The 16,420-nt window shown below is 34.4% G+C and overlaps 2 protein-coding genes across 4 annotated transcripts in view; one reads left to right on the top strand and one right to left on the bottom strand.

Annotated features, from left to right (window-relative positions):
• LOC140044984 (E3 ubiquitin-protein ligase BRE1A-like) overlaps nucleotides 1-2,650 on the bottom strand; it is a 31,550-nt gene extending 28,900 nt beyond the window's left edge. For both annotated transcript variants that reach the window (XM_072089707.1, XM_072089708.1), the window contains exon 1: nucleotides 2,446-2,650. The gene's annotated coding sequence lies outside the window, so the exon portion shown is untranslated. The remainder of the gene's footprint in view (nucleotides 1-2,445) is intronic.
• Nucleotides 2,651-7,847: 5,197 nt separating this feature from the next.
• LOC140044983 (actin-related protein 2/3 complex subunit 3-B-like) overlaps nucleotides 7,848-16,420 on the top strand; it is a 30,453-nt gene continuing 21,880 nt past the window's right edge. Inside the window, exons 1-4 of one of the 2 annotated variants that reach the window (XM_072089705.1) lie at nucleotides 7,848-7,895; nucleotides 7,942-8,027; nucleotides 12,762-12,852; nucleotides 13,353-13,429. In XM_072089705.1, the coding sequence (XP_071945806.1) occupies nucleotides 8,022-8,027; nucleotides 12,762-12,852; nucleotides 13,353-13,429 (174 nt within the window). In that variant the 5' untranslated portion in view covers nucleotides 7,848-7,895; nucleotides 7,942-8,021. Of the gene's footprint in view, nucleotides 8,028-12,761; nucleotides 12,853-13,352; nucleotides 13,430-16,420 lie in introns of both variants that reach the window. The other variant, XM_072089706.1, reaches the window with a different exon arrangement.

Here is a 16,420-nt window from a genome sequence, read left to right as displayed (position 1 = left end):
TGTCAGAATGAAGAAGTAATAACAAGAAATTAAAAAAATTAAATTTCATATACATTTTATGGAAAATCTGTTTTTCAGCAGCTTAGGGAAGCTCATTAATATTCATGAGATATTCACAAAATCACGTCATCAGGGGATTCCAAACTCGCGACGTCAAGCTTGTACGTTGTGTTCTCTCTCCTCTGTCAAACGACGACCACCCGATCATTGTTAAATACATTTTTTGTAGATTTGCTAAGCTAGGCCTAAAGTGTAATAATAACAGTAGTAGCATATATTTATTTGACATTTAATGAAATACAAAATTTAGTACAGATTACGGAGTCATAAATTATACTATTTTTATACCTCAAATTAATAGTACAGATCGTATATCGGCTTCACGTACTAGGCTAGGCCTAGCCTAAATCATTTTATTCATGCCGGGGTGAGAGCCATTTCTGACTAGGGATTCCATGCCACGATGGCTACGTTAAAACATTGATTGGGGCCATCATTCATGGGCCTAGCTAGCCTATTACTAAACGATTGGCCCATCAATAACAAAACTCAGTGGATTCCAAACCCATCCTATCAACCAAACTCCTAAACAATCTAAACTTAAAACGTTCTACAAAAATCGGCAGTAAATATTGAGGCAAAACAAGGTCCGATCGCCGTCCGCACGTATGGTGTCCCGATCGTCTAATAAGTAGGCCTAGTTTACTCTCCAAAAAAGCGGATACTGCATCAAGCAAGTAGACCGGGCGGTAGAAGGAAGGAGGCCTAGCCTAGAGCCTAGCCGATCCGGCCCAGTTAAAATTGAGCTAGCTAGTGTAGTAGACCCTATGCGAATTGATACTACCAGGCCTTTTACTATAGGCTACACTTGTTAAAATTAGCAATACTGTACTTATGTTTACAAATATTCCAACTCTCTCATTCGAGCTATATTATCTATACCATTCCGGTAGGTTGAGTCGACCTTCAATCAAATACTGTACATCGTTCATGTTGTGATTATAGACGGGGTATACTCGACCCGACCAGTTTGGTATTGTATACTGTATCTGCTTATCACGTGACGATGCCAGGCATGGGCAGAGAGAGCACGTGTATCGTCGTCTCGCTCTCCTCGCTCAGCAGGAATGTATACGTTACGCTTCATTGATTTTGAAGGCTTTCCCTAAGTCAGTGCGAAAATCGGCAAACGTAAAGTGCAAACTTATCTAATTTTTCACTGTTTTGATGGATTTTCATAGAAAATTGACTTTATAAATGGAAGACCGACTAAAATTACATCAGATAAGTATAATTTTACAAAAGTAATTGATATGGTTAATGATAACGAGTCGTCAGAAGATTGACCATTTCACGAATTTGCTATTCTGTAACCACAGTGTGATTTTGCCGTAGCTGCACTTGTAATCTGGCCTCATTTCACAGCCTTCGTTCTGCTTCACTGGGCGCTTATATAAATTGAAACTTTTACCGTTCAAGAGACAAACAAATATATTTTACATTTTTTACTATTCATTTTAAACCCGGAACCCCCCTTTAAAACTAAAATAGGACTTGCATAGGCAACAATAACAAAATCAATGCAACTATTGGACGCCAGCCATAAAACTACTGCGATGATGAACAACAAAAATATCGCTCGGCATAAAACACACATGTCCATGCGACCCCAAGGGGGTATGATGTCCTTCCAAATTTAAGGCGACACCTTTTAAAAACAATGATTCATTACCGATGTAACAAAACGTGTTAGGACATCGACAACATTCCAATCTCGTTTTATGGCTTGTATGTAGCCAAGATAAACATTATTCCTTGAATAGTTTTGTTTTTTAGGACATTGGTAATTAGTATATTAAACATTATTATTTTACTATTTTTGTAAAATTAAAGAGCATTGGTTTTATTTTGTTTGCGCTGCTGAGGTGCATTTGCTGTTATTTACCGATGTAACAATTAGGACACCAAATGTTGCTTCGGTAGGCAGGGACCGTGCTTGGAGCATGCAACGCTAGGCTAAACTTTTTGTTGTTGATGTAAACAATTGTTGCGTAAGCTCACGTGTGTAAATCGTTAAATTTGGCCCTATAGGTAGAGTCTAGCTAGGCCTAGCTACTACTAGCTAGTAGACTGCTACTAAGCCTAGCCCTATGCCTAGTAGTAGGCCGGCTGAAGTGAAAGGAATGATCGTGGCCAACGTTTCCGTGTTGTTAATAAGCAATCCTAACCTAGGTCCTAGGCCTAGGCAGGTCCTGGGCCTAGTAGGCCTAGGCAGGTCCTGGGCCTATCTAGGCTAGCCTAGGCCTAGTAGGCTAGGCCTCCTAGGCCTAGGCTAGGGCCTAGTAGGCCTAGGCCTAGGCCTAAATAAAACTTAATGACAATGTGGTATTAGGCTAGATAAACATATTATAATACAATCCAAAGAAAACATGGATACCCACTCACCTCCTCAACAAAAAGCAGACATTTCTGAGCGTTTATCCTCTTTTCTTCGCACCTTTCAGTTTTCCCGAAGAAGAACCTCTAGCCTAGGCTAACTACGAATAGAGTTGAGCTGCTAGGGATCGGACTGTGTGTGGTGGTGAGCAAAGATAGCCTACTACACACTATCTTTGTGGTGAGCGAGCGGAGAGAGCGCGAGCAAGGCAGCAGCAGTAAGAAGCTGTAAGCAGCGTTGCCAGCGATAAAATTTAAATTATGCCGTATCCTGTCTCAAATAATGCCAGATTGGGAAAAATAATGCCAGATCCCCAAAATGTGGCCCTAAACAGCGCCACCAACGGTTGTATGTCTAATAAACGTTTGTAAAACCCCAACTGACACAAAATAGGGCCTAAATTGTATCCCTATGTCGTTCAAAAATTGTATTTTTAGTTTTGTGAGTAATAACTAATAATTCTAAAAATATCTGGGGTGCGAAAATGGTAATTGCAAATGACACAAACACCAATCCACGAACCCTTCTCCCCCCCACCCCCCACAAAAAACCTGTTACAGCCATGGAAATTTAGAATTTTTGAGCTGAAATATTAGAGCTGCTCGATCTTTGCACTTAATTTCAAATATGAAAGGATCTTAGCCCACCATAATTAGAAAATGGCAATTATAATTTAAAATAGGAAATAAAAATATATATTAAGTGTCTCCAGGACCTCAGCCCCACCATGGTTGATAAGAAAATTTTGAAAAATGGTGATGGCCGGAAATGCCACTTAATTTAAAATATGAAATAATAATATATTTATTAGTGTCTCCAGGATCTTAGCCCACCATAGTTCGAAAATGGCAATTATAATTGAAAATAGGAAATCAAAATAATTATATATTAAAAAAGTGTCTCCAGGACCTCAGCCCCACCATCAGGGAAAATTTTCATTTAAAAATTTTGTTTAGCAATATTGCTAATCAAACTGATTTTTAAGTCGAGAAACATAGTTTTGTATTGTATTTTTTGCTACACAATTTCCAAAATGTGTAGCAATAAGGTTGTTTTGTATAGCTTTTTGCTACGCTACACTGGCGAAAATGTTCCCTGACCATGGTTGGGACTGAGGTACAAACATTTGGAAAATGGAGCTGCTCGATGGCCGGAAATGGCACTTAATTTCAGATATGAAATAAAAATATATTTATTAGTACCTCCAGGATCTTAGCCCACCATAGTTCGAAAATAGCAATTATAATTTAAAATAGGAAATAAAAATATATATTAAGTGTCTCCAGGACCTCAGCTCCACCATGGCTGGTGCTGAGGTAAGAAAATTTGGAAAAATAGAGCTGCTCAATGGGCGAAAATGGCACTTAATTTCAAATATGAAATAAAAATATATTTATTAGTACCTCCAGGATCTTAGCCCATCATAGTTTTGAAAATGGCAATTATAATTTAAAATAGGAAATAAAAATATATATTAAGTGTCTCCATGACCTCAGCCCCACCATGGTTGGGGCTGAGGTAAAAAAAATTGGAAAAATAGAGCTGCTCGATGGGCGGAGATGGCACTTAATTTTAAATAAAAATTACCTCGCCCACATGGTCACTACTGGGGCTGAGAGGTGAAGAACATTTGGAAAAATAGGGTTGCTACGACGATGCAAATGGAACATAATTTGAAATATGGAAAACAAATTCTCCTAGAAGAAATTATTTTTAAAATTAGAGCTTATAGTTACTGGAAATTGCCATTTCAAGGGTTGGGGTAGGGGTGCGGCCACTTATAATTATGAACTGAAACAACAAAACCCCTTTCATAATGTTTTCGTTAAATTGTCTCTATATCTGGGGATCCAATAACCTGCATGGTCTCTGAAATAGAGCAACATAATTGACCAATAGCTAGCCTCTTCGGATTTGTTGTGCTGCCTATATCGCACACACGGTAGTTTTCGAGCAGCCTTCCTATCCGAAGAGTCTATTTAAGTCCGAAACAAAAGGATGGAAGAATATTGTACGGAAAACCCGAACAGATCTGTTTTGTACGATATGATATTGTGTAAGGTGATATGTATTAAATTGCAAGATTAAACAAAATATTTTATTTTTGTTCTGTGGTATATTATTTTTTTGGTTGTTCAAAAAACACAAAATTATGCCAGATTATGCTAAAAACGGCTAAATAATGCCGCGGCATTATGCCAGATGCCGTGGGCCTCTAAATAATGCCAAAAAGCATAATAATGCCAGAAATGGCAACTATGGCTGTAAGCCGAAGGCTAGAGGGCGCGCTCCAGACTGAAAAGTGATTATTTTGTATGGGACGCCGACAACGTCTTTTAGATACAAGAATAGATTTGGCTAACAGTTGCCTCATGTTAATACACTGTCACGCTAGGCTAACCACAATGAATAATAAACAGTTCATTGTGTCACTATAGCAGGGATTTTATTATGGTCAAGTTTCGTACAATCCGATCATGCAGCTATACAATTAGAGCTCCATGCTCTGACTCTTTTTCGAGAAAGATTTGTTAACTTGTTTTATTGGAAATACGTGACATAAAAAAGTACTCAATAAAATGAAACAATATTAGTAAAAACAGTATCATAGATTCAATAATGTGTACAGAGACCAAATTCTGTAATATCATTAATTACAAATCAATTAATATTTTATAGCCAAATAAATACTATTAGTTCTCAATACACCGGTAAAATATTATTAGAAACGCTTGATGTTTTGTGTATGTATACCATAATTGTATGACACAATAACTGTATTATTTACAGTGTTATTCTAACTATAATAACTAAATAATAGGCCAACCGACTCCTATTTTACATAATCATATATATTTTTGTATTTAATTTGTAATGCTTATATGCCGGCCGGCCGCGATATAGATGGCTGAAGTCGCGTGTTCAAATTTGAGTTAGTGTGTACCGACCAACCGACCAACCGACCGCATCAGTGAGCTGTAGATTCGCGTTACACGCGACTAAAACATTTATTATAAGTCCTGAATTGGAACAAAACACTCTAAATGGTGTGCACTTTTTTTAGGCAACCACAAGTGCCTCAAAAATACATATTAATATAAAGTTTTTCTGATTGTTATAATAGTCTTTAAGGGCGTCTAAAAATAAAAATTAATTAGTTCGGTACAATTGACGTTTTCATGGGGTTTCAGTAGTAATAATTAAATTGAAATGTATACAAGGTACACTTATTTTGTGGTCAACTTTGGATTATTTGGTGGAAGTTTATCCTAGGGCATCGGGATAGTTGAATTAGTGGAACTTAACGCCACACCGAAATGATCACTTAAAAACGGGCAAAAATGTCAAAATTTAAAAAAAATCTTGTCACCATGAAGGAAATGAGTCTCTAAACAGATATATGTTAACAAGTGGTAATAATTTCATGTGGGTAAATAAATTTTGACTAGGTTAATTTCACTGTAAATACTAACGTTTTTGTCCATTTTCTACCTAACTTTAAAGCCATGCTATAAACAGTAAATGAAAAGAGGAAATGGTCTAATATTTCATTGAGGCAACAACAATTACCTCAACAACAATACGTACAATATAAAGCTATTCTGATTGTTCTTACTTATCATTAATTGTGTCTAAAAATGAAAATGTATTCGACCGTTACAATAAATTGGGGTTTTCTGCAATTAGTAGCGAATTAAGTTATGATATTCTCTGAAACAAAAAATCCGAAAAAATAAAAAGGAAAACTCCTTATTGGAAACTTAAATGAAGGTGGGATTAAGATTTGTGATTCTGATTTTGTGTTACATACCGAAACACTTAATGTTATATGGCCAAAACGACTGTTAAATGATGAGGAAGCAAAAATGGAAATATATTCAAAAATCTTTATTCATAAATAGGCCTATGTCCAGAGCGCATCCTTTTTTAACATACTATGCCTTTATTTTATGCAAATATGTTAAAAGCATCTGTGAAATATAACAAGTGTTGACACATAATTGATGATATTATGAATGAACAATTGTGGGGTAATAAGTTAATACACCTTAAAATAATCATTATTTGTTAAACACTGGATTGCAAGGTATTATTTTAATGAAGGATGTTGTAGAAGAGAATTGGTTCTTAAAATCAAAAGAAATATTAGGAAAACTAGAATTTAATTCGTCACTTTGACGAATTATAGGTGATCTTTGTAATGTTTTTTATGTATACTGTATTGTTTTGTTGAATTAAATCTGATCTGTTAATATAGTAAACTATTTAAAACAACTAGCAGATCTGAGCAGCATGCAATTCAACAACTGCTATCGCGATGTGGGCGTGATCAGGTTTCATTCTCCATCCATGTGTGAGACAAGTAATGTCACCGCGATGTGGGCGTGATCAGGTTTCATTCTCCATCCATGTGTGAGACAAGTAATGTCACCATACAGTTACTATAGTCACATTTCTAAAGCTCTGTGTGTAAAATGTACGTGCGCGAACGCTAACACGATGGCGCGCATAGAACATAAATATGTTAAATGTTAGCCAATGATATGAAATTGATGGGAGTGAGTTTAGTGGATATGGGTTGTGTTATTATATAGAGATATGATTTAAATCGTATAATGGGATTTTAAAATATATAAAAATCATGCAATATCATGACGTCACAATGGTTTGTAGCTCTTAATGATGTATGAAATCATAATCATTTTGGAACTAGAAAAGTCAGATATTAATATCTGAGTTTAGAAAAGTCCGATATTGATATCTGAGTTTTCTAGATCTAGAAAAGTCAGATATTTGAGTTTTCTAGATCTAGAAAACTCGATCTAGAAACTCAGATCTCAGATATATCTGAGTTTTCTAGATCTAGAAAACTCAGATATATCTGAGATCTGAGTTTTCTAGATCTGAGTTTTCACTCTACGCCACGCAAGTAGAATAAAAAGACAGCGAAATGAAACAGAGAAACACTTAAATGAAGACATATAGAAACTAGAAACGAATTCTGCAGGGAACCCTAATCAAAATATTAGAGACGAGTTAGAAATGAAGAAGGAACAATTCGAAAAAAATATATGAGGTCAACACAAAAAGTGCAATGATTAGATCTCGTGCCAGATGGATAGAGGAGGAAGAAAAGAAAAAAAATCAAAATATTTTATCAATCTAGAAAAGAATAATTTAAAAAAAAAAACATATCACAGAACTGATAAATAAAAACAATACAAAAATAGTAAGACGTGAGGCCGAGTTGACTTGAGGCCGAGTTGACTTGAGGCCGAGTTGACTTGGGGCCGACTTAACTTGGGGCCGACTTGACTTTGGTCGAGACGGTTTAGGGCCGACTTGAATCGAAATCAAAAGAACGCGCGCAAACGCGGAAGTGAAGTGCAAAAGTAGTGTAGAGTATAACTATAAAACAATCACAGGACAGGCGGCGACGAGAGAGTGTGGTGTGAATAACGTTTCCACTTCATTCATTTACAATATTACTTTCGTATTATTATTACATCGTATATTGAATTTATTGTTTGTTTTCAGTTTTATAATATACCTAGGCCTATTTTTACTTTAACTTTGCGATAAAATGCCGGTAAGTTGGCTGATGAAAATAACAACTTGAGTTATTTCAGTGTGGAAATTTAGGCTCCTCACAATTCTTTGACAGGAATGAAGGAGGAGGAAGTGCATTTATTTGACCGGGCCACTACTGCTTGCACTGTGTGTAGTGGCCTAGGCCTAGAAACGATAATAATAAATTATACGCCGTGGTTAGGATTCCGGCACCGACCGGAACTCAACTGCCCAGCGTTAGGGAATCCGACACGCTATTGCGCATGCCCAGAGCGAGGTAATCGGCGACTCTATTTTACTCTACAGGTACAGATACTAACAGCAATGGATCATTTTAATAGCTGCGCCACGGTAAACTAGCCTAGTAGTAAGCCTACCAGCTAGATGTGGATTAGGCCAAGTTGAGCCGCCGACAAGTTGAGCCGCCGCCAGAAAAACGTTATTTTCTATGGAACGCCAAATGCTAACTTTCGGCGGTGCTCGTTCTACTTATATTAGGGATAACGATGTACATTCAAAAGTTTATATATCATGGTTTTTAGTATATATATTATTAAATATTATAATTAAAGAAATAATTATGAAAATCTGGCTTGTAAATTCCAAAATATAAAACATCACCGAAAGTGATCGTTTTTACTAAAAAATGACGTAGTCGTAAACATGTTGCCCCTCAGTCGACAGTTGTAATTGTATGAACTAGGCCTACTCCATTTTGCGGTAAAATAATTACATAAAATCACGTTTTTTAGTAAAATATTTTGTGTATTAACATTGTAAAATTCAATAAAATATGATATTCAAAGATTAGTAAATAAAAAATATTTATTTAACCTCATTCGAAGAATGTTAATACTCTATTATTATTAATTAGTCCTGAGAGACAACGTGACTTTATGTGGTGGCAGTGGTAGGCCCACACGCGAGAAAAATTATGAGTGCACTGAATTTTTTACTCGAAAGATTAAAAACAATTAAATTATTAAATATTACTACTTTCCTTTGCTGTGTTGGTAATTGTAATATGTAATTATATATTATTTATTTTCATGACACAATAAACCAACCATGAATGTATGTACTAGGACACCACCCTAATCACTACGCGAAATGTCGTAAAAGGCGCATGCACTGGGCGTTCCATAGAAATCACCGGCGGCTCAACTTGTCGGCGGCTCAACCGTTCATATCCCCTAGATGTGACCAGTGGGCCTATTTATTTCGTAATTAAAAAAGTCGTAGCTTCATTCAAATATAAACTTCATATAATTATGAATTATAATTACATGACTAGGCCTAGTTTTAATTTTTATGATTTTTCAAGTACAAAATAAAAGATTTCATATAGTATTACGCATTATACTGTACATAACATCATGCAATCGTATACAAGTTGATTTGTTATTGACAGCAGCAGCCGCCGCGCGGATGTGAAAAAAAAACAGAACTATTCGGGAGAAGTCGGGGTCGCAACGTTACGCTATTCACTTTGTACATTTCTTGAAATACGCAAGCTGATTCTTATCAATATAATAATTATTTTAACGCGTGGTGTAGTTGTATTTTAATTATTAATTCATGTATGGCCTAGGCCAAGTTTTATCCATCGTTCTCTCGCTCGCGCGACGACTAACTAGGCCACAGCAAAGATAGTGACACTATCTTTGGCTACATTACATCCCTAGTTAACACTCCGACTCTCGGGTAATGTGGTCCGCGGTCTGTGGCACACTAGTGCAAGCTATAATTACTTCGCTCTGGGTATGCACAATAGCGTGTCGGATTCCCTAATGGTGGGAAGTTGCCGTGATATTTTTTGAAAGTTGCCGTGACACTTATAGGCTACCGTAAGAACTACCAAGACCTGTCAATTTAAAATGTTAATTTAACGAAATATGATATAGGCCTATATTGACTTCTAATAGTACTTCCAAGAATAAAACCTCAATAAATGACAAGAAGTTACGCGTACATGCGCATTTAAAATTTCAAAATGCTTAATGATTAATAAACTTTTTACATGTTTTATGACATTTTGCGCATGTCAAAAATTCCCACACACGCGAAATTATTTACGTATAAGGTGCGCACGGAGTATGAAAAACATGTTTTTTTCTCTTGAATTATATTTTTCAAGCCTTTCCTAGTAATTTTGAAAACAATTTAGACCTTTTCCACTTTAAATAACGCCATACAAACACGTTGAATTAGACAATTCGCACACGCTTTTGATGAAAAAGCTGAACAAAATCGTCAAAACTAAGTCTTTTTTTTAAACAGTCATAGTTTCTAAAGTAAACCGTGAATCGTTTATTTTGATTACAAAATCTAGAAGTTGATGAGTTGTAGATATCGGATCATGTATCTAAACGAATATTGTGACGTCATCGTATGGCCACTGGAATATAAAATATAGGATATTTGTCTCCTCTGTTATTGCTATCACATTCAGTAGAGCGCAACTCGCTTATCCGTATTCCATTTTCCCAGAGATTTTAATATTGTCTAGGTCAAACTATCTTTCGCATGAGTTAAAAATATTTTATTTTTATAAAGTCATCATGTCTAAAAATGTAAATAATTTGGGTCACTTATTTTCATCTTTACAGTAAATTTCAATCTGTTATAGTTCGTCAGAATAAAAAGTGATAATCATGATTAAAACGTTTTCTGGAAATTCAAGTTTCTTCTACATGTTAATATGTTGTTGCTGAGATAATTTCCTTCCGTAATTGCTAACTTAGTGTTTCATTTTGATACTGTCACCATGTTAAAAATGGGAATAAATGGCGGGTCCCATAATTTCACCTATTCTACACTGTACGTAATATATACAGTCCATCAGTTTTAAGGCGAGTGAGAGCGATTGCTCTCCTCTGCTCTCCTAAACTTGCTTCGAGGCTCCTCCCGGACCCATGTACTGTACTAGGAGAGCAAATTGCTCTTCTCAGTATTCCAGGAGAGCAATAAATTGCTCTCCTGAGTTTTTCATACGTGAAGGACTGCATTAAATATTATACTGTTTATACTGTATACTATATGACACAAAATAGACAGAATTCAGCAACATATCATATTCTTCAGTTCAGGTCATAATGCCATAATCTTTTTCTGTGTGCAAAATTCCAACGTAGGATGTGCATGTGGCGTTTGTCGTGCGTCAAAGTGACGAGTTGAAATCTAGTTCTCATTTCTTTCACAGAATTTTGTTGCACGTCTATTTTTCTTACGTCATTAACAAATTAGAATAACGTGACCTACTTAATTTAGCCTATACAGTATATATTTCAATCTGTTATAGCTCCTCAGAATGAAAAGTGACCTGCATGATTATAACTTATTATGGAAGCTGTTGAATTGTACATATGAATTCCGATAAAAATTTTGTTTATCTGATGTCATAACGTCGTCATATGGCCAGTTGAATTCAAAAAGTCAGATTTTCATTTTTTTCGTAAAACTTACCGCACTTAAAATAGTGCGCATCTTGCTTTTTTGTGTCTATAATTATCTTCTAAAATTGCTATCTTTATATTACATTTTGATGATGTCATCACGTTAAAAATTGGATTTAAAAATGGGTTTCGTTTCAACTTTACCACACTGTATATAACATATATAGTGTATTCCGTAAATACTGTTATGCTTTATGACACAAAATAGGTACAATTCAACACTGTAAACATATTTAATTCATGTTATAGAATGGCATAATAATTGTTGAAGTTCATATAATGTATGTGATGCATGTTGCATTAGCGCGGTTTATCAAAGTGACGATTTCAAATCTAGTTTGTTTCTGTATGTGTTGTACTTCTTTTTATTTGAGGTAGTTGGATTGTTTCTATATTTGCTATAAAGTTTGTTTTTAGAAATGATTAATTTAGCTATTGCTTCCGTAATATAATCCACATGGATTTAGTTTCGTTTGGAATAGGAATTTTTTCTAAAGGGAGGTGTTTGTTAATTAATCTTTTTAGAGTGCATAAAAAAAACAATGCATTTTAAATTGGGAAACATAAAAAATGTATCGACAGAAATAAAACGGCAATTCGTATCAGCAACGATCCATATTGAATACCTGATATACCAAAATAAAACATCGATCGATTTTACCATATTGAACACAAGACTATCGGGCTATTTGGCCCAATGAACGATATTAGAGTGACTATAAATATTGGAGTATTTTTACACCAATTTCGCTTTTGTATTCCTATCGATTACTAAGATGTCTATCAAATTAAAATATGCCTAGGTCAAAGGTTCAAAATAGAAGGTTTCTAAAGATTGTTGGTATTTTTCTTTCATTAGAATGAATAAAATATTGGGTATTCCGAATAATTCATCTTTAGCATATTTAATTTTACCTCAAAGTCTAAATCTCCAGGACTTATTGATTTATTTTGTAACATTGTCAGCATGAGGAATGAAACGATTGATCTCACCACTAATACGAATCATTTTGCTATTTTATCCATGATGGAATGGACTAACATTTTCAGCCCGCCTTTTCATAACTGCACACAGTCCATTAATTATTATCGCTATAATTATTAACCAGTAATGTATGATGGTATTCAGCATGTTTTAAGTACTAAGAAAAAAGGCCAAATTTTATTCCATTGTAATTTTGGACAATTTTAATATATTAGCGTTATTAATTAGTGCAATTAAAAAGAAAAGTTTTAATACTGACAGTGTTAAGCTACATTCACATGTGTAATATATAATTATTGTTATTTTACTACAGGCTTATCATTCATCACTAGCTTCTGAGAGGGATATTTGTAAGATGGCTTTGTTGCCATTGAGAACAAAATTCAAAGGCCCAGCTGCAAGCGGTATGTATTTACAAGACAATCATTCAGTGTATTTCATTTTACTTCAGATTATTGTGCACAGACATACTCATTTCTTCATCATCTGCTGTGAGTGTTGGGTTGAATGCTTGGCTACAATCCCAGTGTCCTGAGTTAATATCCTAGATGATGTCTAGATTAAAATCTGCCTGAATTTTTTCTTGCATCAAACCCAGACATGAGAGCTTGTTTTGTGTTTGTCCTGTGATGATTGCATATTGTTAGAGAAGTGAAATTTGCTAATTTACAATCTTTGGCAAAACAAATATATTGGCAATACAAATCTGCCTGGATTTTTTTTTGCATCAAACCCAGACCTCATACACATACTTGAGAGCTGGTTTTGTGTTAGTCCTGTGATGATTGCCTATTGTTAAAGTAGTGAAATTTGCTAATTTTCAAACTTTGGCAATACAAACTTAGTGGTAACTTAACAGATAAGCTTTAAGATGAAATAAATGTTTGTCCAATTTTGTCAACAGCCCCAGGACCAGATGTCATTGATGAAGCCTTGCAATATTTTAAAGCAAATGTTTTCTTTAAAGAATATGAAATAAAAGTAAGTAAAACTATGTATTTAAACAATATAACACTTTACTAATATATAATAAACATTTTATACCACATTATATAATGAATACATTATATAATTAATTATATTTTGCTTAAAATACTATTGTTTATGAGTTAAATGGAGAGAATAATTATATAAAGATATAATAATTATTCTCCCCATTCAGTAAATACAAAATATTAATTTATATAAAATCAGATAGCAAGGATATACTGTAGGTATTATGTATGTTATAATATATATATTTTTTGGACTATTGCGCCAGCCACCGAGCAGGAAGCACGGAATTGACTGACGTGTTTCTAGCTAGTTTAGAAAAGATAAAACCAAGAGAGCATTCTTTATTATTCTCCGTCAAAGGTCATACAATATTCATAAGAGTAATTTGTTACCATTGTTATTATTCATATAGTCCAGGGGCCGGATTTATTCAAAAAAATCGTCTTAACTTTGCCTTAAATCCTTGATTTTGCCTAAGTCAGATTTATCAATATATCTAAGCAAAAAAATTTGCTTAATTTTGTCTTAAATCTAAGACAAACAACACCCTGCCTTAAGATGAAAAATTTCGTCTTATCTCATTTCTGCAACAGAAACATTCTTTTTTGACAACGCGAGCGCGCTAGGCCGGAACATTGAACATTCGGAAAGGCTACGCTAGTGCGTTTTCCGCTGTACTACGGACGCTAAAATAATGATATCGATCTTCATAAAGATGGCCTAGAAATTGGACGAGCAAAACTAATATTTTCGGGATAGGTACGACCCAATTGACTAGCTTTTAGAAAACTGTATCGGCTGCCAAGGGTCGCTGTCATTGATAAAAATAAATAAATGTTGATTTGATTTAAGTTTAGAGCGAATGATTTTCGTATGTATTTCCGACTGTTGTGCTCTTTCTCTATTTTAAGTAATAAAAACAATAGTAGCCAGAATGCGCCCTCTCTTGTTGGGAGTGAAAATACGGAGATAAAATGTTATAGCGCCGCCATCGCTAAGAGAAAAAAGCTAATACGCATGCGTAAGCAAGAATTTTTCGTCTTAAGACATAATTTGCTGCCCTCTAGAGTTTAATTTTGCGCATGTGCAAAGTAAAATTTACCTAAGACAATTTTTCTGCTAAGACATTGCTAAGACGGTTTGATAAATAAGATTAAGTTATTTGCTTAAGCACTTATATAAGCAAATATTGATAAATGCCAACCCAGTCCCTAAGGGAAGAAAAAGGGGTGGGATGTTACCAGACTGGATACAAATTATTCAATATAGCAGTTTGGTAGAGTATAGTGTGGAGATGCCAAAACAAAGTTACTGGAAATCTGATTTGACCTCTGTGACCTTTGACCTCAATTTTTTTATTTTTCTATTTTATAACTAAAAATCGCATATCTTGACAACGCATGGACATTTTACGTTAATTTTGTTGTCAAAATGCTTGGAAGACAATGAAAAAAATTGTAAAAAAATGGCCGCAAAGGCTTTATTTTTCAGTTTGACCTTTGACCTTGATCGCCTAATATCTCAATAACGCGCAATCTCAGAGATTTGAGAAAGGGCTCAAAATGTTAAGAAAATAAATCTAATATTTAGTCTAATGCAAACTTTTTTCAAAAAATTACCATAAATTAAGCTTTGTTGACCCTTGACCTCTAATGTTTGAATATGTCGATATCTCGGTAACTATTTTTCCTAAAAAGTTCAGTTTGGTGTCAAATTGTTCAGAATATACACATTTATATTTGCTGTAACAAAATATTTTGTCAGAATTCAATTGGAAATGTCAATTTGAGCTATGACCCATTGTTTTGCATATATTTAGCAACTAATAATCTATAAAAAGAGAGCGAGAGAGGGAGGTGGTTGGGGTGGATAGAGAGACGCATATTTTTTTACATGTTTGTTACACAAAAGTTACACTATCAAACTTTATGTGACAAAAAAATGTGATGTGCCCATATATGGACACGAGGACATCATCACTACCATATTTGGGGACATCAAACCTTTTTTGTTAAACTAGTTTGATAGTGTAGACAAACATGTAACAAAAATGTCTCTCTATCCACCCAAACCACCTCCCCTCTCTTGCTTTTCCAATGCTACTGTACTGCATGCATCTATACACATCAAAATGGCCACCAGAATTGTACTATTTTAAACTACATTTGAAAATAAGTCCCGGAGGATGGGTGTATTGTAATGTAAAGAATTATGGCAATTGTTTGTAATGGGAAAGTTTCAAAACTACATTTGAAATATTTGCTAATACTATCACATTCTATAATTATTAATTATTATTATTAATTATATATATAATTATTGTCCCCCTGACAAAGTAATTTTTACAAATATTTTTGTTGAATATGCAATTTTGATGTCACATAATCATTACGTGTACAGCCCCATTAGAGAATGTGTTCATTTTTACCCGAAGTTTTTCAAAACTAATTAATAATTAACTAAAAATAATTTTTCTAACAATTCTTACATATTATCATTGTTATCATTTTCTCTATCTTTACCTTCAGCAATTCTAGATCTTATTTGATCTATATGTCTATTCCTACTATGTGATCCTAACTTTTACAACATACAGTATCTTTAAAGGACCTCTTTTTTCTGATATAACCCTACCCAGCCAGTGTTAGTGATTCATTGTTAATATCACACATTAATACCATGGTAAACACAATTTAATATTTACTAGTTTATTAAACAGTAAAATAAACTTAACTATATAGATAGTAGGTATGGTCCAAATCTGTTTAAAACGTTTTAGCCACTTCGAGTTGCCGCTATGTACCTAAACAATAGTATAACATTAATAACTAGAGGGTACTCTGAGAGTACAAACCTCCGCCTACTGTAAAATTCCCCTACATAAAAAAATGTCCCCGGAAAATATATATATTAAAAAAAAAAGTCTAAGTGTAAATAGGCTAACTGCACACTACAAAGTTGTGGATGAGAGTTTGG

Source organism: Antedon mediterranea, chromosome 3, assembly GCF_964355755.1.
Source record: "Antedon mediterranea chromosome 3, ecAntMedi1.1, whole genome shotgun sequence".
NCBI lineage: Eukaryota > Metazoa > Echinodermata > Crinoidea > Comatulida > Antedonidae > Antedon > Antedon mediterranea.
The sequence above is the reverse complement of the archived record's forward strand: the minus strand, read 5'-3'. Positions and strand labels throughout refer to the sequence as shown.